Source organism: Dermacentor andersoni, chromosome 8 (assembly GCF_023375885.2).
Source record: "Dermacentor andersoni chromosome 8, qqDerAnde1_hic_scaffold, whole genome shotgun sequence".
NCBI classification, from domain to species: Eukaryota; Metazoa; Arthropoda; class Arachnida; order Ixodida; family Ixodidae; genus Dermacentor; species Dermacentor andersoni.
In genome coordinates, this window is record NC_092821.1 from 121,086,478 (window position 1) to 121,104,727 (window position 18,250).

The window sequence follows — 18,250 nt, forward strand, 5'->3', positions numbered from 1 at the left end:
TCCTCTTAAGTCCTAGCTTTCCCCAGAATGATCGAAACGGGGTCCTTTCTTGCCGATACATAACATATCGGAGTTGGCATCGGAGCCCCCTCTTAAGTCCTAGCATTCCTCAGAATGATCGAACGTAGTCCTTTCTTGCCGATACATAACATATCGGAGTTGGCATCGGAGCCTCCTCTTAAGTCCTAGCTTTCCCCAGAATGATCGAAACGTGGTCCTTTCTTGCCGATACATAACATATCGGAGTTGGCATCGGAGCATCCCCTTAAGTCCTAGCTTTCCCCAGAATGATGGAAACGTAGTCCTTTCTTGCCGATAAATAACATATCGGAGTTGGCATCGGAGCCTCCTCTTAAGTCCTAGCTTTCCTCAGGATTATCGAAACGTAGTCCTTTCTTGCCGATACATAACATATCGGAATTGGCATCGGAGCCTCCCCTTAAGTCTTAGCTTTCCTCAGAATGATGGAAACGTAGTCCTTTCTTGCCGATACATAACATATCGGAGTTGGCATCGGAGCCTCCTCTTAAGTCCTAGCTTTCCCCAGAATGATCGAAACGTGGTCCTTTCTTGCCGATACATAACATATCGGAGTTGGCATCGGAGCCTCCCCTTAAATCCTAGCTTTCCCCAGAATGATGGAAACGTAGTCCTTTCTTGCCGATAAATAACATATCGGAGTTGGCATCGGAGCCTCCTCTTAAGTCCTAGCTTTCCTCAGAATTATCGAAACGTGGTCCTTTCTTGCCGATCGTCGGCTGACCCTCGCATGCCTTCACTCGCACATACACGGTACGGCGCGGGGCGACGGTGTTGTCGTCCTCGCACTTTATACGGCACATCACGGCGACGGCGACGACAGTGGTACGCCTGGAGCGTCAATATAATTGCCGTCGCAGTAAAATGAGTGTTGAGCCGTTTCGCGAATTTAAAATTTTCGTCTGATTTTATTGACTTTGAATGCTTGGAGAAAAGCAAGCAAACCTATTTTTGTTTGTTTGTTTGTTTCTACGCGTGGAATTCTTGTTTGGTTGCTTCTCGATCAAGACACCACGGGCCCGGGTGCGTACAATACGATTGAATATGCGAGTGCTGTACCACCGGCTGCGAGCCACATTAAAAAAAAAAAAAAAAAATGTGTTAGCATTACGAGTGTCAAAGTGAAAAAAAAAATTGTGTGAAGTGTGGCAAGCCAGCCACGTGGTAGAGGTAGAGAGCTTAGAAGAGCGTGTATGTGTGCATATATATATATATATATATGCACACGAGATATATATATATATATATATATATATATATATATCGCTTGGTGACGGGAAGTCGCCGGATGTTGTGGGTATGATAAGCTCTAGCTCTGGGCGGCCGGCCTACTGTGTAGGGCTATTGGCTCTAGTACACCCATTACTAATCTTACAGGGGTCCGTCTGTGTAGTCAGTATTGGTTCTCAACACTTTGAACGAGATTAAGGCCACGTTGTAGGAAATTCCTAAGGAGAGGAGACTGCTGTCGGAGTGCTGAATGAGTCTAATGAGTGGAGGAGACTATAGAGCTAGTCGTTTATTATTCCTGCCTTTTTTTTTCACCTTGCTTTATGAAGTTTTCGAATTCGAAGCCAAAGCTCTCAAGCGAGCTTGGAAGGATCCCAGGTGAAGGGGCTTATGCATCTAATGGGTTACGAAAAAAAAAAAAGTGATACTTGAGGAGTTGCTGTGAACGGCCGTAGTGCATCTACGACATAGACATTATGCAAGAAAATAAAAAGAAAACATTTTTTATTGCTCAGAAAAAAATGTCTACAAACGAAAAAAAAAATAAAGGAACGATGGCAGAAAAGTCACAAAGCGCGCTGTAATTTGCGCGGTCGACAGTAGTACCGCTATACAATATGAACACAACGCGATGCACACGATGAAAGCGAACAGAAAAAAACAAAATAAAAATAAAATAATTATAAAATAAAAAAAGGCACTGCTATTTCACTGGCAAAACTCAAAACAGCTTGTGGCTCGCAAGTGTTCCTTTTTGTAGAACTCGTGTCGTGATCCATCTTGGTTCTTCTGTGCAGGCGTAAAAAAAAAAAAAGAGAGAGAGAGAATCGAAAGAACAATACTGCAGACCAACAGGTCAACGATCGGAAATCGTGCGAGAAAAAAAAAAAAAACATTTTGCGGCCACATATGTAAGCGTCCAAGACCATTCGCAACAACCGCGCAATCACTCTATAGCATGAATCATACGCAGCTAAAAACACTTTCACAGCGCAAGTATGTAAGACACTGACGACAGCACCTTTCTTTTTGTTCCAGGCTCACAAGCATCCATCTCGCTTTCTGCAACCAAACATTTATACGCAATCACTACTGTCACAATAACACAAATGCCGACAGGTTTGAAAATCCGAGAGGCGTAACATATAGGGTGTTTTAGTGAAGACTACGCAGCCCAGTGACAAGTAAGACGATTCAGTTTAAGTTCTTCCAGAAATGAGTGTTTCGTTTTGGTGGGCACAAATAATCGTAGGGTAATCGTCAGCCTGTTATCTAATTAGGCAAACTTCACCAACTTATAACTTTCACTTTTCACTCTTGCTTAAAAATTACCAAATATAACGCAGACTTTGAAATTGGCAAAGTGGCAGTTGAGCGAATGCTCGAGGTTTGTCTATATTAGCAGGAATTCTTAGACTAACACTACACAATAAACACAGTAATTTTTTATAAATGTGCGTATTTCACAAGTGATCGGCAGTATCAGGCCCAGATAACGGTTATGTTATCTACGTAAGGATAATGCTCTCTGTACAACACTACATGAATCCTAAAGTAATGTAAGGCCTAGTTTTACATCATTCTGGGCAAAAATTTGCAGAAGCCAAAATTATGTAACTGCGGCGCTGGGTGCATGTTGCAGCATGTATAACATGACCCCTTGAGCTGGTAATCGGTGTATATTGTTTAGGCAGATTTTAATAGCGTTGATGATCCCTGTAGGCCTATCGAAAAATAACCGAAACATTAAAGTCTAAGCTGCTCAAAATATCAAAATTTACATCTTTAATAAAAGTTAGTGTTTAGTGCGTATAGTTTCGAAATAGGCTTTCCCCAAAATTGTAGATTAATAGATTGGCGTTTGATGTACCATTTATCTACAGTTAGCCTTCCCTAACGTAGCGTGAGCTAAAACTATGTGAAACATCGACACGTGTATTACGCGGCTGGATTTGGCGAAGAATATCCCGAAAAATGGTGCTAAAGACTCGGGACTCGTATTAACTCGAGGCTCTTTGAGTAATCGACAGCTTCGATTCGACAGCTGAATATGCGTTCGACTCACTAATTTGAAGATTAATTACATAATTTGAGTTTAAGAACTTACTGGTGATTATCCCACAATTCTTGACGCCTACCACCCCGATTGACTACAAAAAAAAGAAAGAAAAAAAACAATTACTTGCAATCGTACTACTTTTAACCTACCCTACTTAAAAGTGCCTGGCTGAAACAGCAAGCGTATACTATTAAAAACAAATTATTTCCTCTCCTGACGCAAGCAGCTACGTCTCGAAATGAGAATGATTTACCCCGTAATTTTACTTCGAATGATTTAGCCCCGTAATGATTTACTTTCAATTCGCGTTTATATACAGTGCATGTATGTTGTAAATGCGCGACACTCAAAACAATTATCGAACCATCAACTACGCCACGACTTCGAAACATTCACAACATTCACACAACCGTTGGATTACGAGTCACATGACCACTGGCAATAAAATAACCTTAAAAAGCGGGCAAATGAAGCCGTCGTAACATCTGTATATATTTGTCTCCCATCAGTGTTAAATTGTAGCCAGCTGATGCTTTTCTAGTTGCCTTCTGTAGTCATGCGCATCACACTGACGTCAATTTTAACAGCGATAAGGTTGGTCTGGTGACAGAAGTACTTTTTAAGTATTGTTTTTGTTGCTGGCACACTCATACAGTAGTTAAATTGCTGAAGACAAATATTTGAAAAAGTAATGCTGTAATGCCGTTATCGGCGTTATGGCTACACTACGTTGCCAAATCAAAATACGCCTGCACCTTTTACATCCTTATAAGGCATACTGTGTGAAAGTACGCCTTTCGTACACCCTTGAACGAATTAATGTGTAACATGGGCGTCTTGTTCATGGTTACATCCTATCAAATAAGCTGCCAAAGTTAAGGGTGTAAAGCAAGAGTGTCTCGGTCCAACGCCACAATAACTCTATACGCGCAAGTTTGCCATATCGTACAAAGCTTTCGGCCAGACCCGGAATCATGTTCATGTTCATGTTCGTGCTCGGCGCATCGCACGTGTTCGAGCTATAAATGTTGTGCCCGACGCTTAATGTCGCCACTGCCTCTCCAAGTTCACCTCGCTAAAGGCCTATCGCAGCGAAATTTTGAATCGCTGTAAAAAAATATCTTTATTGATATAGTGGGGCCACATAGTATAATGCTCAGTGCAGAATCTGTGCAAAAAGCGAACGAGTGCATCGTCGAAAACAACGCGCAAAAAAGTCCGCATGTGTTTCGTGCCGAAACTGAAAAAAGAAAGCGCTGCCATTACAGCTCCCGGGAAGTGACGCGGAACCCAGACACGACCTAACCAGAGGTATCGTACGTATTGTCCAAATCGCACCCCCCCCCCCCCCCCCCCAGTGACGACTTGCTCGGAGTAACGGAAACCGATCTCGAAGGCCATGCTTTTGTGCACTGCGAGTGTCGGAAGCAATCGTGGGAGCCAGAATCACGTCGTGACTGCCATGTCTTGGACACCACATGATCTGGACACTGTGAAAGTCCGCCATACTGTCGAATTCTGCAGTGGAGGCGTTTTCAACCAATCAGAGAAGCCATAGCAGCCTTCTAAGCCAATCGCGGCCGGCAAGATGGCGAATTCCGCACTATAACCGAATCTGACAATGTACAGCACGCCCATGTGCAACGGGAGCCTACAATGCAATAACGCTCCCGCGTACTGACCTGCCCGCTTTACACTTAACATGCATATAATGTATGCTGCGTGCGACTGCAATTGCAAAACGTTTACACGTATTAAAAAAAAATACAGCTCCCAGCGCGTCGCGTGCGATTCTTGGGCTGACGTCATATCCGCTTTGCGCGGCACACCGCTATCGGTACCTGTCGTCTGCCATACGAGGCAATGAAATCTGTGCACTCGTTATAACTTTGCGATTTTGATTGCAATTTCATGAGTGTCATCTACGATCCTTTTTTAACGAATTGAGCCCAAGTGTGATTTTGTTGCAGCTAGCCTTTGGGTACGTATACAAAAAAAAAAAAAGGTGACGTGAGGCACTTCGTTATATTTCCTTGCAACAGCTGCCTCAACATGGAAAGCCGGGAATAGAGTTATACCCTGTTCTCATTTTTTGCAATGAAATGAAGTCAACGAAAGCGCAATGCAATAAAGAAATTGTGTATTTCGAATGAACCGCGGGAAATCAAGTACGATGTAAGCCATACGAGAAGTCGTGTACCAGATGGAAATATATTCTCGACACAGTCGAAATTCGCTCATCTGAAGTCCTCCGAGTGAGCCAGTCAGAGAGGGCGTGACAGCCTTATGAGCCAATGAGAGCAGGCAAAATGGCGGAATGTAAAAGAAAAACACGCGAATGCCGTCAGCGTGCGCGATGACAGTCCTATCATGGATGGCGACACTGAATGTTAAGAGGCAATGCTCGGGCGAACAATTAGTGATAGATAAGTTGGCAGTGGTAAGTCAGGTTTGGACGGATCGTGGTCTCTTACGTAGCTGAGTGCGCCGGTCAATGACACAACCTGTAGCTTTTAGCCAGTATGTCGGAAGTGCTTTACACGGTATCAAGCAGAAACTTGTGACAAAGTACATTGAACCGTTGCTTTCTGTCATGCAGAGGGCAGCACAAGTGGCATAAGGGCGTTGTAGCTTTGTAAAGAAACATGGCGTGGTCGTAGACAACCTAAGGGAAATAAAGCTAATTGAAAGAAAGCCTTGACTTGAAAAGAAAGCCCATTATTCACATCGGCTCTGTCTTGCTTTATTAATTGCCGTTTGACTTGTATTCCACGGCTTAAGTAGCGTCACGTGATGGTAATCAAAAGCGCGGACGACTTTGAATGTCTGCGTGAGGTCCGTCGTGTGCTAAATCTTACCGTTCCAACAACACAAGCCGTGACATCATTTAATTATGCGCAGCACAATCGCAGCTCATAGGCTTCCGGAGCCGAGTCGTCAGTCGGAGTCAACCAGGTGGCGCCACCACCGCCAAGGGAGTATCTACGCCAGCGCCGGTTCAACGACGTCACAGCGCGGCGTGCGCCGATTCGCCTTTTGTGTAACGCCATTCGCTTTGTGAGACGAAGAAGAGAAAGATAGCACTTTCACAAGAGAGAAAAATAAAGCGCAACAAAAATGGTAGATAACACACACGCACATATCCGCACTGCAAAGACGTTTTCACTGCGGTCCGGCCATGTCGCTACCGACGGCCCGCTGATGACGTCACGAAGGGCCCACCTCGCAGTGAACCAGTCCAGTTGTTCACGTCACAATGTGCGGGTGAGTTTGAGACGCTCGGGCGAAATCACTAGTGACGCGTGGCGCTGCGTCGTTGCCGTCTTTTCGTGCGTGTCCTTTGTCTATATCCGGAAGTAGTGGGGCGGAGTCTTGATGACGACACGTCGGCGCGGCTTCCCATTGGCCAAGAACTTGATGGGCATGAGGATCATCTTGGAGGTCTGGTAGAGCGACTGTTTCCGGTAGGGCTTAGAGTAGGGCGGCTTTCGGATGCCCTTCACCACCTGCGCGAAAAAAAGGAGGCAGACAAATGATCGTCACATATAATGATATCGAGCCAGAAATGTGTAATGGCACAAATGGAGCTCGAAAGAGCGATTAGAGGGGCTAGTTTGTAGCTGTTCACATTTCCTTCTTGCCCTATGCACGAAATAACGGTTAAAAAATGCATTGAGATTTTGACGTCGTACTGACGTCAAGAGAAGTTCAGTTTGCGTTTTCTTCTAGACGTCGACTATTCAATATCAAGGGCACGAAAAGAGTGTTTCGAGGGAACACATTTGCATATATGCCAGTCCAAACTGACTTCGTAACTGCCACGGTGGCTAAGCGGATTGCGCACAAGCGAGGTTCGCGAGTTCGATCCGTACTCCACTCGGGGTCGAGTGCGAAAGCAGTCGTGTACCGCATTTTCTCGCACCTTTAAAGGTATACGGAAGAAAAAAACAACAAAAACACAGTCGAGCTAGAATGATGGATTACTAGTCTATAAGTCAGGCTTCGTTTTCCGTGTGCCAATGTAACGCTTTGTTGCGTACAGAAAATTGCCGCCGAAGGTCCCCGCTGCTGGACCCTGATTTGGAACCGGCGGCGACAAAACGGACGAGATGACGTCATCTACACTAGACGACCTTCTATGCCGCTGCCTGTGAATCCTGACGTCACGTGTGAGATACCATAGCCCACAATAAGTGGAGTCTGTCCGATGTTTCGTTCTCGTCATTTTTTTTTGGCTTACGAAATGCGCTGTTCTCGCTAGAAGCATATAATCTTTCAACCCGTAGCTCGACTTAATATTTTGCTTTAGTGTACACTTAAAGAACGCCGGATAAAGTCATCCGACGCAGATGCGGCAGCGATACACCGCAGCCAATTGCAATAAACGTAATCAGAATGGCACAGCCTTGTCGTAAAACGTAACTCGATCGGCCTGCTTACATCGCTGCTCGTAGAACCCGTCGTTTATCGATTTTGGTCGTTTAACAAAACGCCTGCGAAGAACGATAGGACTGCGTCTTGGAATTAACTACAGATAAAGAGCAGATATACGACTTAAATTCAGGTAAGCAGGAAAAATGCCCTCTTCGATGTCTTTTTTTTTACTTTACATTTGTGAAAACATATAGCGTGTCCAACAACCTCGCATAATCATATGAGATGGTACACATATGTTACTGGATGGGGAGCGTCCAAACACATGAGATCTTTTTTATGCGCTTTCATGTTCAATTTGTTTCAGTTATTCATTCCTTCATTTATTCAAAGTACCTCCAGGGTGTCCGCATTACACAGGGGAGGGTCACTGTGGCACACATAAGTAAAAACAATGACAATGAGATCAACATTAGAAATAACATTAATCAGTCAAAAACGACGTTGAAATAACATATAATGCGAGACACTTTGGATAAAAGGAATATTACAGAACAATGGTAAACGCTCTCACAGATAGCACATGACAAAAGTTCAAAAATGAATATGGCACATCATGGCCACTAATTTAGCTGTTAAAACGTGGATCAGTAAATTTCAGGCAATAAGCCATAGGGGTCCCAATTACGTGACTCATGCCTGTAAAGTGATGCCTGTAATGTTTTCCGGTGTAACAAATCTTCGTGTTATGGTCAGACTGGTATCACTGAGAACACGCAGACGTGACATACACTGTAATATAATTTACACCTTTAATCCGTTCGGGACTCACACCTTCGCAAAAAAAAAGAAAGGTGTAAGGGTGTGAGTTATAGACCGATTTGCACCATGAATTACTTTTAAGGGTTTGGATTGTTTTGCTGCGCATACGCCAATCACGCTTAATTATCCCTTTTCTGCTTAAACTTCGGGAACACACACGCGAATCGCTTGCATTTCGAGCAAGAATGCGTCGCTATTTCGCTATCAGCGTGATTACCGTTGCTCGTAAAACGACGTCACGTCACCTACAACGAGAACGGCTGACAAACAAACAAACAAACAAACGTGCAGCTTCCAAAGGCGCCGGTGACGAGACGATAATGTGCGGAACCTTTTTCGAAACGGCGTGATTGGTTAGTCCGGCGTCGGCCGATAGATGGCGCCAGCGAGACGATGAAAGTACAAACGGAGACGTACAAAAGCAAAGTTCGCAATAGGAGGTCAGAAAATGTGGTTGTGGAAGTTCGTATAGTGTTTTTTTTTTCTGTGTTAACCTAGGTAGCACATTAGGCAGTATAATAGCAAGAGCTTGGTGGCGCAACCCACCGCCCCGTTCCAAAGGGGACGCTCATAACATCCATCCATCCATCCAGTACAAACGGAGACGTACAAAAGCAAAGCTCGCAATAGGGAGTCAGAAAATGTGGTTGTGGGAGTTCGTAGTGTTTTTTTTTTCTGTTCTAACCTAGGTAGCACATTAGGCAGTATAATAGCAAGAGCTTCGTGGCGCAACCCACCGCCCCGTTCCAAAGGGGAAGCTCATAACATCCATCCATCCATCAAGCACAAACGGAGACGTACAAAAGCAAAGTTCGCAATAGGGTTTGGATAGGGTTTGGAATGCAATAGGGGGTCAGAAAATTTGGTTGTGGGAGTTCGTAGTGTTTCTTTTTCTGTTTTAACCTAGGTAGCACATTAGGCAGTATAATAGCAAGAGCTTGGTGGCGCAACCCACCGCCCCGTTCCAAAGGGGACGCTCATAACATCCATCCATCCATCCAGTACAAACGGAGACGTACAAAAGCAAAGTTCGCAATAGGGAGTCAGAAAATGTGGTTGTGGGAGTTCGTAGTGTTTTTTTTTCTGTTCTAACCTAGGTAGCACATTAGGCAGTATAATAGCAAGAGCTTCGTGGCGCAACCCACCGCCCCGTTCCAAAGGGGAAGCTCATAACATCCATCCATCCATCAAGCACAAAAGGAGACGTACAAAAGCAAAGTTCGCAATAGGGTTTGGATAGGGTTTGGAATGCAATAGGGGGTAAGAAAATTTGGTTGTGGGAGTTCGTAGTGTTTCTTTTTCTGTTTTCCCCTAGGTAGCACATTAGGCAGTATAATAGCAAGAGCTTGGTGGCGCAACCCACCGCCCCGTTCCAAAGGGGAAGCTCATTCCATCCATCCATCGAGCACAAACGGAGACGTACAAAAGCAAAGTTCGCAATAGGGTTTGGATAGGGTTTGGAATGCAATAGGGGGTCAGAAAATTTGGTTGTGGGAGTTCGTAGTGTTTCTTTTTCTGTTTTAACCTAGGTAGCACATTAGGCAGTATAATAGCAAGAGCTTGGTGGCACAACCCACCGCCCCGTTCCAAAGGGGAAGCTCATAACATCCATCCATCCATCGAGCACAAACGGAGACGTACAAAAGCAAAGTTCGCAATAGGGTTTGGATAGGGTTTGGAATGCAATAGGGGGTCAGAAAATTTGGTTGTGGGAGTTCGTAGTGTTTATTTTTCTGTTTTAACCTAGGTAGCACATTAGGCAGTATAATAGCAAGAGCTTGGTGGCACAACCCACCGCCCCGTTCCAAAGGGGAAGCTCATAACATCCATCCATCCATCGAGCACAAACGGAGACGTACAAAAGCAAAGTTCGCAATAGGGTTTGGAATGCAATAGGAGGTCAGAAAATTTGGTTGTGGGAGGTCGTAGTGTTTCTTTTTCTGTTTTAACCTAGGTAGCACATTAGGCAGTATAATAGCAAGAGCTTCGTGGCGCAACCCACCGCCCCGTTCCAAAGGGGAAGCTCATAACATCCATCCATCCATCGAGCACAAACGGAGACGTACAAAAGCAAAGTTCGCAATAGGGTTTGGAATGCAATAGGGGGTCAGAAAATTTGGTTGTGGGAGGTCGTAGTGTTTCTTTTTCTGTTTTAACCTAGGTAGCACATTAGGCAGTATAATAGCAAGAGCTTGGTGGCGCAACCCACCGCCCCGTTCCAAAGGGGAAGCTCATATCCATCCATCCATCGAGCACAAACGGAGACGTACAAAAGCAAAGTTCGCAATAAGGTTTCGATAGGGTTTGGAATGCAATAGGGGGTCAGAAAATTTGGTTGTGGGAGTTCGTAGTGTTTCTTTTTCTGTTTTAACCTAGGTAGCACATTAGGCAGTATAATAGCAAGAGCTTGGTGGCGCAACCCACCGCCCCGTTCCAAAGGGGAAGCTCATAACATCCATCCATCCATCGAGCACAAACGGAGACGTACAAAAGCAAAGTTCGCAATAGGGTTTGGAATGCAATAGGAGGTCAGAAAATTTGGTTGTGGGAGGTCGTAGTGTTTCTTTTTCTGTTTTAACCTAGGTAGCACATTAGGCAGTATAATAGCAAGAGCTTCGTGGCGCAACCCACCGCCCCGTTCCAAAGGGGAAGCTCATAACATCCATCGAGCACAAACGGAGACGTACAAAAGCAAAGTTCGCAATAGGGTTTGGAATGCAATAGGAGGTCAGAAAATTTGGTTGTGGGAGGTCGTAGTGTTTCTTTTTCTGTTTTAACCTAAGTAGCACATTAGGCAGTATAATAGCAAGAGCTTGGTGGCGCAACCCACCGCCCCGTTTCAAAGGGGAAGCTCATAACATCCATCCATCCATCGAGCACAAACGGAGACGTACAAAAGCAAAGTTCGCAATAGGGTTTGGAATGCAATAGGGGGTCAGAAAATTTGGTTGTGGGAGGTCGTAGTGTTTCTTTTTCTGTTTTAACCTAGGTAGCACATTAGGCAGTATAACAGCAAGAGCTTGGTGGCACAACCCACCGCCCCGTTCCAAAGGGGAAGCTCATAACATCCATCCATCCATCGAGCACAAACGGAGACGTACAAAAGCAAAGTTCGCAATAGGGTTTGGAATGAAATAGGGGGTCAGAAAATTTGGTTGTGGGAGGTCGTAGTCTTTCTTTTTCTGTTTTAACCTAGGTAGCACATTAGGCAGTATAATAGCAAGAGCTTGGTGGCGCAACCCACCGCCCCGTTCCAAAGGGGAAGCTCATATCCATCCATCCATCGAGCACAAACGGAGACGTACAAAAGCAAAGTTCGCAATAGGGTTTGGAATGCAATAGGGGGTCAGAAAATTTGGTTGTGGGAGGTCGTAGTGTTTCTTTTTCTGTTTTAACCTAAGTAGCACATTAGGCAGTATAATAGCAAGAGCTTGGTGGCACAACCCACCGCCCCGTTCCAAAGGGGAAGCTCATAACATCCATCCATCCATCGAGCACAAACGGAGACCTACAAAAGCAAAGTTCGCAATAGGGTTTGGATAGGGTTTGGAATGCAATAGGGGGTCAGAAAATTTGGTTGTGGGAGTTCGTAGTGTTTCTTTTTCTGTTTTAACCTAGGTAGCACATTCGGCAGTATAATAGCAAGAGCTTGGTGGCGCAACCCACCGCCCCGTTCCAAAGGGGAAGCTCATAACATCCATCCATCCATCGAGCACAAACGGAGACGTACAAAAGCAAAGTTCGCAATAGGGTTTGGAATGCAATAGGGGGTCAGAAAATTTGGTTGTGGGAGGTCGTAGTGTTTCTTTTTCTGTTTTAACCTAGGTAGCACATTAGGCAGTATAATAGCAAGAGCTTGGTGGCGCAACCCACCGCCCCGTTCCAAAGGGGAAGCTCATATCCATCCATCCATCGAGCACAAACGGAGACGTACAAAAGCAAGGTTTGCAATAGGGTTTGGAATGCAATAGGGGGTCAGAAAATTTGGTTGTGGGAGGTCGTAGTGTTTCTTTTTCTGTTTTAACCTAGGTAGCACATTAGGCAGTATAATAGCAAGAGCTTGGTGGCGCTACCCACCGCCCCGTTCCAAAGGGGGCGCTCATAACATCCATCCATGCATCCATCCGAGTAGCCAGTGACTCTAGATGGGAGTAAGGTGGGAGCGAGAGTTTGACGCGTTCCGGCGCAAATGGCATGCGGATTTCGTTGTCTTCGCCGCGTCCTTGTGGGCCCGGAATGTGGCTAGCAGCAGCTCGTCGATTCTGACTCGGTCTGACAAGACGAACATTACCGGAGACGAAAGAAAAAAAAAAAATCTTGGCTCGCACGGGTTACGGCGACGTTTGGCACCGGCGCTCGCTCGCGCCAGTGTCCGACGATTCGAAAGCAATCGTCTTGACAACCGGCAGTCGTGTTACGTCAGGCGACCGCTAGAGGGCGTAGTTGATTGCGCGGACTCTTTGAGTCACCGGTTGTATTTATACTCGCAACGACCGTTGGCTTCGTTCGTGGTGAGACATGCCCATATTTCGAAAAATAGAGAGAGAGAGAAAAGAAAGTGCGATGTCCATCGACAATGATTGTCAGTGTGAGCGAATAGCCGAAACGCTTCTATAGAAACCTACTGGCTTTATTAAAGGAACGATGCGCTTGAAGGCATATGTTTGTAGGAGTAAAGAGAAAGAGAGAGAGAGAGAGATAGGGAGGAAGAAGGAAAGGCCGGGAGGTTATCCAGACTGAGTCCAGTTTGCTACCCTACACGTGGGGAGGGGAATAAGGAGTGAAAGGGAGAGAGAGAAAACATGAGTCTCTACCGCACTTTCACATGCACTAAGGTGTAGGATGTCTATAGTCTGGCACTCAAGTCTGTTGCCTTCAGGAAGTGAAGAAGCGCTCGAACTGCTTTCTGGGCTAATAAATTGTGAGGCCAGGCTCCCAAGATCTTTGCTTCTGTAAATGGCCTGTCATCCAGTCTATTCAAGGCACACTGGAGAGTCTTACGTTGGTTATCAAAGCGAGAACAGTGGCACGGAAGATGACTGATGGTGATGGAGTAAGGATGTTTTAATAGCGATTGTCGTTTCATTGCGTATTTCCGCAGATAACGGAGCCGCAAACCGGCACGTCTGAAGCGGACTATAGTGTAAGTGGCTATGCCCATTTGTCACACGTGTGTTAATTAAAGCCCCTTAAACTTCGTAAAGTAGCGACACTCTCCTCCTCCGCCTTCATTCCTCCTCTCTTTCACGCTCCCTCTCCGACGTTACGCCGCTTGCATCGCTCGAGCGTAGCAACGGCGCCAACATGCGCTCGTCCCCACTCCGCAGACTCTTGTCAAGCGAAAATGGCGCCGAAGCACGATTGCAAACAAGCGAAGCCGGCGCGGGGGCCCACGTGATGCTATCGGGCCAATAGCGACGCGGCGTCGGCCTTGGCCAGAGCGCGCGAGGGGGAGGCGGCATTCTTCAAAGCGTGGCACTAGTTTGCGAAGTTTAAGGGTTTTTTTTGTGTTAATGCCTCCGGTGGCGTGAGCGCCGGCGCGGATGGCGACTGCCGTCCTCCTCTCCCCCAGCCCCCACAGAGGGAGAGGGCGGCGGGCTGGCATGGCAGTAACGAAGGTCGATTGAGGGTACTTGATCGGCTATATATTCGACCCTTACTTATTTTAAGGGTGTGGACTATGTTACAGTGTACCCCCGGATACAAATAAAGCGTGGCCGGTGACTGTTTCGATCTTAGATTGGCTGTTTTTGAGCGCTTTGGGCACTGCTACTAAGGTCGTGCGAGACACATTTAAAAGCTGCATAACGAGAAATAGCCGATCGCCCTTAGACCCAAAAACAGAAGGATGTAAGGGTGTGAGTTTGATATAAAAGTTACGGTGGCTAAGAAACACAGGAATATGCACGATGTCGAACGGACATTTTTTTGGGCTGCTGCCTGGCTGTGTCGTGGACCCCAGCTTTGTGAAATGGTTCATCATTATTTGACTGGCGACAAACAGTCAACTCAGAAACTGAGCTTGCTGCGTCCCGTCTGCCTTTTTCCTTCACGGACTCTTCCGTGTTTATCTTCTCTTCAGCCCACCTCGTCCAGAGCTGCACCCTCTTCCCCAGGATCCCCCTCTCCCCCCCCCCCCCCAAAAAAAATAAACACTTCGCCCATTGCCAACGTTGTAATTCGTAATTATTGTAAGGAACTAGAGCTATGGTACGGCCAATATATACAGCCTGTAGAACGAAAATTAGTAACCGAGGTGGGCTTCTCCACATAAGCGTTCTTATTGTGGGGAAGCCTGAGTTGACGAACAGTTAGAAGAAAGAAAGTGAGACCAACGACCTCTTACGTCTTTCTGTGTTTCTCAATTCAGTGTCGTTAACACTGCTTTTCTTATCGTAAGATCCAAGCGCAACGCTTTCGAACTGTTCGCCAACCAATTCTAAACCGCTCGACGCTATTCACTTTTAAGGGTCGCAAATTATCTTTAAAGTGCAGTATAGGCAACTGCAGCTTAGCGAGCTCCGACAGCTGCAGTTTTCTCGATCGGAACCTGTTATATATATATAGATATACCTATCACAAAGCCTACGCAAGTTCGGTGTTGATGGCAGGCGAGGCGTTGCAGCCGTGGGGTACGAAAATAGTGCCCCGGTGCAGACAGTTGTTCGAGCGACACGCCTCCACGCGCGAAAGGGAGGTAGTTTAAACCCGCGCGCGATGACAGGGTGCTACCGCTCCCGTAGAGAAGAAAAGAAAAGACAGAATTGAGATGTAGCATCGAGCATTCTTGTCCGAACGGCAGCGTTACAGTTTCTGTACACACCCGCGTTTCCTCGGAGAAGCGAGGAGTGCGCGTAGGCGTCCGACCCTAAAAAGCTTAACGTATCGAAGGTATGCACATACCGAAAGAAGATTTTTGGCGGCTGCCTTAGCTGCGTCGCGGACGCTTGATGATATGGTTCATGGTTATTTGACTGGCGACGAACGGTTAAGTCGGAAACTGGATTTGCTGCGTCCAGTCTGCCTATTTTCCTTTACGGCGTATTCGTGTTTATTGTGTTGTCGTCGTCGTCAGCACACCTCTTCTTGAGCTGCAACCTCTCCTACAGGATTTAGAAGAAAAAGAATAAGCTATACTTCGCTCACCGACAACACTGCAATTCGCAATTATTGGAAGGAACTGTTTAGGTACGGCAAATGTGAAACCTGAAAGGCGGAAAGGAATAGCCGAGGTGGGCTTCTCCGCGCGAGTGCTCTTATTGTGGGGAAGCCTGAGTTGACGAACGGTTAGAAGAAAAAAAAGCTCGAGATCAACGACCTCTTACGTCCTTCTGTGTTTCTCGTTTCAGTATCGTTTATACTGTCCTGTCGTGAGATACAAGCGCAACGCTGTTTCAAGTGTTCGCAAACTAGCCAGCCATGATCAGTTCTAAACCGCTCGACGCTATTGTGTGCCGTGCTCCGAGAGTCATCAGTGTGAAGTCTCAGTGCACATTAAAAAAAAATTTCACATAATAAAAATGAAAGTAACGCTGACGGTGAAGTATTGTGCAGGTACCTGTTTTCCCAGAATTTTGAGAAACACGCACAAGCCCTTTATATATATATATATATATAATTGAGGAGGTCCTAAACGAGGCAAGACGGGAACCTAACTACCAACCACAATATGCCGGATATGCCACGGTGCTTTGAGCTCGCTTCGCCTCGAGGCAGAAATAAGATGCAGTGAAGCTTCATTACATGGTCGTGGACAAGAAGTATGCAAGATCCGTCACGGGCAGCCCAGTGGCCGTGGCGCTGCGCTGCCGAGCACGAGGTCCCGGGTTCGACCCTCGATCGCTGCGGCCGCGCGTTTCGGTGCTGAAAATTAATCTGAAGTTCCCCCACTACGCGGCGTACATACCTCGCGACTGTGAAGTTTCGGGACGTTATACGCTCCGCAATTTAATCGTTAATGTTTTTTTTTTTGTGCTAGGAGAGGCCCTCGTCCCTCAGTGGACACAAAATAGTACACGGGCGATGTTGAAGATCACGACGGTTACGATCGCGATTGCGTCCAGAGTGTTCCAGCAACGACACATTGCAGCTCGTTTCTAAGTGCTTACTAAGCACCGCGCGTTAATATTTGAATTATGGCGTGTTACGTGCCAAAACCACTTTCTGATTACGAGGCTCGCCGTAGTGGAGGTCTCTGGAAATTTCGACCACCTGGGCTTCTTTAACGCGCGCCTAACGCTAAGTATACACGGGTGTTTTCGCATCTCGCCCTCCATCGAAATGCGGCCGCTGTGGCCGGGAGTCGGTCCCGCGACCTCGTGCTCAGCAACGCAACACCGTAGCCACTGAGCAACCACGGCGGGTAGCACCCGCGTTTCGGTCGAAGTGTACTTACCGAGTCAATCGATCGATCATCACTTTAGTTGTCACCATTATCATCATTATCACCAGGGTCGTACTCGAGCATCCCAGCTCCGTCGAAGATAACGCGACGGATCGGACGGTGGTTACGCGTCGGCTATATTATACTCGACGGCCATCGACGCGGCGTCCCACTCTTCTTTCTGGGACGCCGACGAAACGTCCTTGGCACACGTCCCCCCCCCCCCCCCCCCCAGACACACACACGCGTACAGAGACCCGTATTTTCTCTGTAGGCCCCCCCAACTGTTGCGCTCGCGTCGTCCGTCTTCTGTGTGCTCACCTCGCGCACCACACCAATAACCTAAACAATGTCCCGCAGCAGCGAACGGGGAGGGGGGGTATACGGGGGTGCGTACGTGGTATACGCGGTAAGCGGCCTGCGGTGGTCATTGTTGGCTCAGACAAACAAAAAAGGAAAAGAAAGAAAACCCAACCCCCTTTGTCAGACCCGCCGCGCCTCCGCTGCGAGCGTGCGTGTATGTACGTGTGTGCACAAACGTCAGGGAGAAAGAAAAGAAAAGAAAGAAAGAAAGAAAAGAAAGAAAGAAACGGTGGAGGAATTCGGTCTTGCCTATGATGCCGAGGCCGTCGACGTTCGTTTTTTTTTTTTTTTTCTCCGCCGACCAGTGGTCAGCGAGGCGGAAACACCGATCCGCGGTGGCTGGCGCGCTTTGACTCGAGGAGAGAGAGAGAGAGAGAGAGAGAGAGAGAGAGACGTAATAAAAGGTGCGCAATCGGGAGGGTATGAAGCGGTGTGCCGAGAAGGTTGCCCCCCCACCGTGCGCGGAATAGACCAGTGATGCCTGGTTTGGACAGACTTCGCCCACCTTTGTCTTTTGTCTGTTAAAACGCGATTGCCTTATCCTGCAGCGCTGTTGACGCGATTTCCCAACTATCACGCGCCAAGCAAAAAAAGAAAGAAAAAGCGATACCTAATATACGTGGATGAAGCCAAACGCATGTTTTTAGCAACACATATTGAACGAGGGTTCAGCATTTTTACGTTGTTCCTAATTACTTATTTTGTAACAGTTAATCAAGTGACTTTTAAATGATATACCGACGGTCAAGACTGTTGCAGTCTTTGACTTTGGGACCATCGTCTGTATCTTATCTGTCACCCGTTCACTGCACCTTAACGAGCAATGAACAGAAGCTGAAATGTTTTCGGAGCGCTATCTCTTGCGTGGCTCCTTTGCAGCGCTTTTTAAAGATAGCTCGCGAGAAAATGCAGAAGCGGCCGACCAGGCGTCCCACGAGCGCGTCTCAGAAACAGTAGCCTTCTGACTGATTATTGGGTGG

General features: G+C 46.7%; 1 protein-coding gene across 1 annotated transcript in view; it reads right to left on the minus strand.

The window, feature by feature from the left end:
- Positions 1-1,756: 1,756 nt before the first annotated feature.
- The window catches only part of LOC126529076 (uncharacterized), a 107,014-nt gene continuing 90,520 nt past the window's right edge, over positions 1,757-18,250 (minus strand). The window contains exon 3 of the mRNA XM_050176676.3: positions 1,757-6,834. Within this exon, the coding sequence (XP_050032633.1) occupies positions 6,673-6,834 (162 nt within the window). The 3' untranslated portion in view covers positions 1,757-6,672. The remainder of the gene's footprint in view (positions 6,835-18,250) is intronic.